This window comes from Natator depressus, chromosome 5, assembly GCF_965152275.1.
Source record: "Natator depressus isolate rNatDep1 chromosome 5, rNatDep2.hap1, whole genome shotgun sequence".
NCBI classification, from domain to species: domain Eukaryota; kingdom Metazoa; phylum Chordata; order Testudines; family Cheloniidae; genus Natator; species Natator depressus.
The window spans coordinates 93,846,113-93,853,875 of record NC_134238.1 but is presented as its reverse complement, the minus strand read 5'-3'; the positions used below and the strand labels follow the sequence as shown (position 1 = coordinate 93,853,875).

Genomic DNA, 7,763 nt, shown 5'->3' with positions numbered 1-7,763 from the left:
GTCATAAATCATGACCTGGTATCTGGCATATTCTAGGGTTTATCTTCCTTTTTGGAAACAACAATAAAACGTGGTCAGTTGCAAATAGCAACCCTGTATTAGCCACAAAAAGTTATCCAACAGCCCTTAATCAGGCAAAACGCTCCATGGACGGATAAGGGCTCAAGAATCAGTCCCTGGTGTAAAATACGTGGAAGATATTTAAAATAAAAAATCTGAAGCTGCTTGAAATGTGTATGGTACCAAAATATTAGAAGTGCGAGTATGTCATGAAACGATAAACACTCGAATCAGCTGGCATAGGTGAGATCCCCCTGTGGCAGGAAGAAAGGCAAAACGCCTACCGTTGTCCCCGAGCTGCTGAAATTTTAGCTGCAGGGGCCGATCTTCCTGTTGGAGTGAAGGACAACGCGAGCTGGCTCACAATTGTGGCTTGCTTCTCTGACTGGAGTGAATGGGATTACTCCCGTCAGTAAACCGAGGAGGAATTGGCCCGGGCCATTGAGAAAACCCTTCTTTGCTATGTCTTGAGAGCGTTTATCCAGGGAGCATGGCTGGGCTCTGCTTTCCTAACAGCAGTTGTCAAGTGATCCTTCGTTTCTTAATCCCTTGTCATTTGAAACCCCCTCTGAAAAGAAAAACATGAGTCACTGGAAAGTCGGCCCGATCAGTAATAAACCAGCCGGCACAACAAGAAATCAGGTGTGTCTAATGGTATTGAATAAACAGCAGGCAGAGTAACGAGGGAAAAGGTAAGAACCATCCCCATTGCAAAACAGTTACTGGTGTCTTTCCTGAGGAGATTTTGTCTGTTAAATGGAGGGGGGGATGCCCGGAGGGCAATAAAACTTTTTGGTGACTTCTTTTTGGCAAAAGCGTGTACAATTATATTGCCTAAAGGGACGATAGGCTGATAATTGGAGTAACCCAGGGCCTTAGATGCCGCCAATATTTGGATAACGTGTGATTTGTAAATCATTACCCTTTGAAATTTGAAACGGTCTGACTGATGCCAGTACGATTACAGGAAATGTTTTTCTTTGAGTAATTGCCTTGCAGACTTCAAGAAGCAAATCACAAATAGCTCTGACAACCACCTAAATGGACTGCAATCCTGCAAGGATGCTCTGGGGGCATCGAAAATAATTCGGGTAATAGTGTTAATCTAGTAACTGGGATCCATATTTACAATTACTCTTCAAACAATGCAGACAGGGCTCCAAATACATTTATGCCCTAAATGCAATATGGGGCCAATCCGGCACGTCTTTAATCTGGCAAAACTCCCACCATTTAAGTGGGTGAGATGATTTCTCCGAATACAGCGGGCAGGAGTTGCAACCGTTGAAGCCAATGGGGGTTTCCTATTGACTCCATAGAAGAAGGATCAGGCCTGTCTTGTGCAGCTATTATTCCCACCCCCAGAGCCATCTACTCATTTCCCCCAGTTTAACCAGTTAATGGAGCAGCGAATTGTCTCTGTCCAGGTACTCAGCAGCAAATCAATGCATACTTTAGAGCGAGGGTCAGCTCCCCCAGAAACAAAAGGAGTACTTGTGGCACCTTAGAGACTAACAAATTTATTTGAGCATAAGCTGAATGCATCCGATGAAGTGAGCTGTAGTCTCTAAGGTGCCACAAGTACTCCTTTTCTTTTTGCGAATACAGACTAACAGGGCAGCTACTCTGAAACCTCCCCCAAAATGTGTACCATTGCACTTCGGGTGTTATGTGCTCCCTGGGCTGGACCAGAGCTTTTGTGAAAAGTGTGGGACAGTCACACCTGCTCGCAAATGAAGGTGGTTTATCTGTGACATAGAGAGAGAGCACATTCATGGAATACCTGGAGAAAAATTCGAGTTATTAACTGATGAGATGAGGCAATCTATTGACTTTCAGATCCAGGATGTTTGAATACGTAAGAAAAAAAGGAGAGCGAACGAGAGAGAGAAAAGCTGAAACAGGATTTCTAATCAAGTGGCATCACAGTCTTAAATCAAATAGAAAATAAATGTTTTTGGAAAAATTTATAGCTATAGCAGGAGACTTATCACACACTGTCTACGCTCACTGTCCTTGCCAAGTTAGAGTAATGCCCACCGCCAGGGTTCAAACTGTAGACGTTTCATATTGCTGCAACCATAAATACTTCCAGAATAAAGCTAAATATAGTAAGGAGCAAATCGGGTGCCTTGAGTAACAATATGTCATGTAATATATCAAAGTACATGTTTATGGTCCTGGCATGTTTGTTTTCCAAAATCACAAAGTTAGCACATTTTCCTGTTACCTTGCTTTAACCTGTGATGATTGAGTTCTTCCCTTCAATGAGCCTGAAGTCTCCACAGCTAGATAGATTATGCAATAAGAGTCACTTGGTTTTAGCCCAGGAAAGCTTATACCTAAATAAATTTGTTAGTCTCTCAGGTGCCACAAGGACTCCTCGTTGTTTTTGCTGATGGAGACTAACAGGGTTACCACTCTGAAACCTGTCTTGGAATTCAGTTTTTCCTTCGCCCTAGAAAAAGAATGGTCTGTCTTGCATAAAGAAATCTAAAAAGTTTTTTTCGGGGTTTTTTTCTGTTTACCAATTCTCACTGTAATGTCTGAATCATAAAGGAAAATACATCTAAAACTAATTATTTGGTGCTCACAACAAACGTGATGGGTGAGGGCTACAGGCTAGAGAAGTCAAATTTTAATTATTTTTATTGCACTGTTATAGTCATATATTAAAAGTCAATAAAAATTGAAACACAAAAAGGGTGAGGATGCATCAAAAGAACGCTTGGTAAGTGTGTTTTTTTTTATGTTTGGGGGGGATGTCTATTAGAGAATATTCCCCCTACTTATTTAGAAATAAAAGCCAGACGAAACAATGCGAGCACCTTCTATACTATCTAATTAAACTCTTCGAAGGTTTTTCCCTTCAACTCTAGCGTTAAGGTGAGCCGCTTTTTCTATGTTCAAATCCATAGCTCTTGACAAATACATTTCGGAGGGCGCCTATAAATTGTTGCACTCTAAACTTTCTACGGATGAACGTCTCAAAAACTGTAAACATTGGGCCTCAGAAGCACATAGGAATTGGCGGTTGCTTGGCTTTTCTTTAAATGCCCCCCAAGACTTATCACGGCCACAAAACATTACTTGTGATCATTGGGGGAGGGTGGGGATAAAGAATTTTTACTTCCGTTTTTGGTCCTTCACATTGATCACAGTTGTTTTAAATTACTTTCAAAGTAGTCCAGAGTTCCCTCGTTTCCAAGAGCATGATTTTTTTTTGTTCAGGTGATGTCAAATGTTAATGTCCGTCGGATGCTTGGCGTCACGTGCTTAAATTGCAAGGCTCTGCCATCTCTTCACTTTAAACCTTGTTGGGGGGGGGGAGTGACCCTGGAGGCGCCTCATCCCCTAGGCTTGCAGCTTGGTTGCGAATGCTGGAGCTGAAAGCGGCTGAATGCGTGCGGAGGAGGGAGGATTGGGGAGAAGGGAGGAGATATCTTTCCTGCGCAGGCTGCCTCCCGTCCCCACGCTGGGTCTTTGAAAGAGGCGCTGGACCTCACAGGGCGCTTCAAAGCCGCCCAGACGCGCCGCTCGTGTGTCGGGCCCCACCCTGTCCCGCTGACGAGGACTTGGTGAGTGAAAGGGGGCAGCCGACGAGCGGCTTCTTGCCCCGTTCGCAGGAGTCGCGGAGTCCCTGAGCAACTGTCATGTGATAATAAGGCGAGCGGCGGGGGTCTCCGCATCTCCGGGATCGTTACAAAACCGTGCTGGAGAGCTCAGCACAGCCACAGCCGCCGCCGCCTCTCTCCGCCTGGCTCTAGGACAGCGGGGCAGGGGCAGGGGCGCCGGGCACCGGCGCCCCCCTGGCAGCGGCAGCTTGGCCCCGCGTTAATGGGACACGGCGCCGTTTCCCCTGCTTGCCGGGGCGACGGGCAGGTGTGCGCTGAAGGCAGCAAGGACCACTCGCTCCCGCCGCCGCGCTCCAGAAAAAGCCCCCGCAGCAACTCCCGCAAAGAAAGTCTGAGCGCGCCGGGGGCCGCAGAGTGCCAAGCCGGGAAACTTTCCGGCTCCAAAGAGGCGGCAGCGGCTGTCCGGGGAAGGCGAAAGGTTGGGGCATAAACGGAGACAAGCAGCGATTCCCCCCGCCGTCTGGGTGACGCTCTCCCCGCTAAATAGCCCCCGGGGCGGGCGGCTGAGGGAGCTGCACGTTTCGGGCGGGACAGCGGGGTGCGGAGCATGTGAGAGACGCTGGTGCCCCCCGCGCGAGCCCCCGCCTCTGGCAGCGCCCCGCGTCTCGCCAGCTGCGCGCGGGTTCCCGGGGCCCGGCGCGCGGCCCCTGCGGAGTTCGCGGCGGGACGCTCCGCGGCATGCGGCGGGGCTGCGAGGTAGCGAGTAGCCGGACGTGGAGCCAGGGGGCGCGATAGGCGGGAGACGCGGGTGTCGGGAGGCGGGGGGGATTATCGGGAGATAGGGTCCGGGTTAGCGGGCACACGGGGAGCGTGCGGGGGCTGTAGCTGCCGCGGCAGCGGGCGGCGATGCCGAGGCCGGGGAAGAGCTCCTACAGCGACCAGAAGCCCCCCTACTCCTACATCTCGCTGACGGCCATGGCCATCCAGCACTCGGCCGAGAAGATGCTGCCCCTGAGCGACATCTACAAGTTCATCATGGAGCGCTTCCCCTACTACCGGGAGCACACGCAGCGCTGGCAGAACTCCCTGCGCCACAACCTCTCCTTCAACGACTGCTTCATCAAGATCCCGCGCCGGCCCGACCAGCCGGGCAAGGGCAGCTTCTGGGCGCTGCACCCGGACTGCGGCGACATGTTCGAGAACGGCAGCTTCCTGCGGCGCCGCAAGCGCTTCAAGGTGCTGCGCCCCGAGCCGCCGCTGCCCGGCGGGGTGCCCAAGGGCCCCGCGCCCCCGCCGCACGTGGTGCACTACTTCCACCCGCAGCACCCGGGCAAGATGCCGGGCCTGGGCACCTCGGAGGCTGCCGTGGCTGCCGCCGCCGCCGCGGCCGGCGTCGGGAGGCTGCCCCAGTTCCAGCCCTACGGCCTCAATGGGAGCAGCCCGTCGTCCGGCTTCAAACACCCCTTCGCCATCGAGAACATCATCGGGAGAGATTACAAGGGGGTGATCCAGGCCAGCGGGCTGCCCTTGGCTTCAGTGATGCACCATCTCGGGTACCCGGTGTCCAGCCAGCTCAGCAACATGGTCAGCTCCGTGTGGCCTCACGTGGGGGTGATGGACTCGATGGCCAGCATGCCCGTGTCTCACGAGTATGGACCATTTGGGGTGCCCATGAAGGCTCTCTGCCACCCACCGGGCCAGACTATGCCAGCGGTTCCTGTGCCCATCAAACCCACCCCAGCTCTGCCACCTGTGTCTGCCATCCCCGCGCTGACCGTCAACCCTTCGCAGATCTGCCCTTCCACTTCTCCAGCGTCTTCTTCCCTCCTTGAGCAGACCTCGCCACCCCCCTCCGAGGGCAAGAGCGCCTTACACTCTGTGCTAGTACATTCCTAAAGGGCACGGGCAGAGAGAGAGAGAGACACCTAGCCACAAGGGGTGTATTTGTAGGGGCAAGGAATGTATCTGAGAAATGGGCTCTTAAATGGTTTGATTAATATAACTATCTGGTGTCTGTGTTTATATATTGTACAATCAGATTACTGAGAGCCAGGTTTCAGGTAAGAGCTTCTATTGTTGTTAACTATTATAAAACTAAGTGATGAAAAGGTGATGTGAAAAGTCATAGTGGCTGCAGAAGTAGACCCTGGTCCATTTCTGAACAGAGGAAAGTGCTGGGTGGGCAGCACATCCTAATGGGTCTAAAATCCAGATACATAAGAGCTCACCAGTCAGAGTGCAATCGTTCAGTATTATATATTTTAAACGGAATAATATTTCTGCAGCTGGGATATCAAAAAACAGTGCTAAGATTCGAGATGAGAATCTGTGCAAAAATAAGGGATTCTCGAGTAGTTAGGGTAAAAGGAAATTTATTTTTAGAAACTTTTATTTCCTTAACAAGATAAAGAGTTGGATAAAATTGCCATTAAAATCTGATTTTAAAAATATCTCAAAGGGAAACTTGTTTGTGTTTCTCTGCTGGATAGCGAGACTGATCTTGCTCTGAAAGAGACACCAAAGCAATTACCGTTGACAATGGCAAACAACAAGGGATTAAAGTGGGAGGCTCTCGATTGCACAAGTAAATTTCGCAAAACAATAAAGAAATTATTAGTAGGAATTTAAACCGCAGCTGCATTAACAGCAAAGGGCTCTTTTAAATATGGGTAAGTAGTCATGACTCTGTATTCTTGTTTGCAGTGTTGTTGTTGCAGCGTATTGGTCCCAGGCTATCAGAAACACAAAGTAGATGGAGTAATATATTTTACTGGACCAACAAACACGCTTTTGAGCTTCACAGGTCTTCAGGACTTGCAGAAGAGGTCCGTGTAGCTCGAAAGCTTGTCTCTTCATCAACAGAAGTTGACCAATAAAAGATATTACCTCACTCACCTTGTTGCTGTATATTCTTTACATTTTGCAGTGAATGAATATTTAACCGTGGGGAAGGAAACATTTTAAAGGACTCTTTAATAAAACAAATGCGTGGAACGTAGCATTGCCTGTGAACTTGTAACATGTCTCTCAATTTTCTGTTTTCTTCTCAAAATAAAAAATCCCTGCAACTTGTGAATTAAGCTTTTCACATCACCTTTTAACAATTCACAGATATAGCTATTTTATGTGTGTTGCTTGGTGTGTATTTCAGCTGAGTTTGAAAACTAAGAACTGCTGAATGAGAAGAATAAAACAAAGATTTTTTTTTTAAATCACAGGAAAAGCACTTTGCTGAAAGAAAAAAAAAACTTCCACCAGAAAAGAGGGAAGTTATGAAGCAAACCTCTCAAAAGTCACATTTTGTTTCTTTGACTGATGAATCCCGGTTGGTTTGTGAATGATTGTTACCGTTGTCCGTCTGCCCTGCTGTACAGTACACCAATGTTTTATTAAAACCGAGCTATTGGTTTGCTTCTGCTGGCGCTGCTGTTTAGGATTTTTCACTTGTTGTCACCCCAGATGGGCATATTCCTCCGAGAGATTTGTGCGCATAATAGTTTTATGCATTAGGAACCTCCCAAACATACACAAATACATAAACGTTCTGGTGCTGTGTACTGCTAGGCATAAAAGAAGGAATTCTGTGAAAAATAAGCTTGCTATGTCATAGAGAAATTCTTCATCCACTTCCACGTGATCTGTTTATTTCGTCTAGTTGGAGAGTTTGTGCTGAAGTTTCTACTTTTTTTCTCAGCCTTAACCTCCAAGATGCGCCTGCCCTTATACTTCCGCTAATGAAAGAACATTAGCAGGTGTTGTACACTGACCTAAAATCCTGCTCCTTCTCTTCCATAGCGATGCTGTGAGAGGGGTGGAAAGAAGGCAGAAAGTAAATGAAGCTGTGAAGGTAGGGCCGGGGGACACTTAGTCCGATGCTGATTCCATTGAAGCTAATTGGAATTATGCCATTGATTTCAGTGGGTACAGGCTCGGGTTCACTGGCTATAGTTTTCTCACCAGATAAGCCTGAAACCTTCTGAGTCATTCGTTTTTAAATTTGTATCGAAGGGATCTGCTCATAGGGTTTGCCGGGATCTCAGATATCCAGACTGCAGTCCAAGTCTTTGCTTTAGAGAAGGAGGGCTGGGATCTAAACCAGTTGCTTTCGCCTTCTTTGGTGATACCGAT

General features: G+C 48.3%; 1 protein-coding gene across 1 annotated transcript; it reads left to right on the top strand.

Moving 5' to 3' along the window:
- The first annotated feature begins 4,363 nt into the window (after positions 1–4,363).
- On the top strand, positions 4,364–6,579 carry FOXB2 (forkhead box B2). Its single transcript, XM_074954068.1, has one exon. It carries the CDS (start codon positions 4,542–4,544, stop codon positions 5,529–5,531), a length of 990 nt encoding a protein of 329 aa, XP_074810169.1. The 5' UTR covers positions 4,364–4,541; the 3' UTR covers positions 5,532–6,579.
- Positions 6,580–7,763: the final 1,184 nt, after the last annotated feature.

Coding starts and splice junctions, on each gene's coding strand:
- FOXB2 (XM_074954068.1), top strand. CDS start 4,542: ATGCCGAGGCCGGGGAAGAGCTCCTACAGCGACCAGAAGCCCCCCTAC.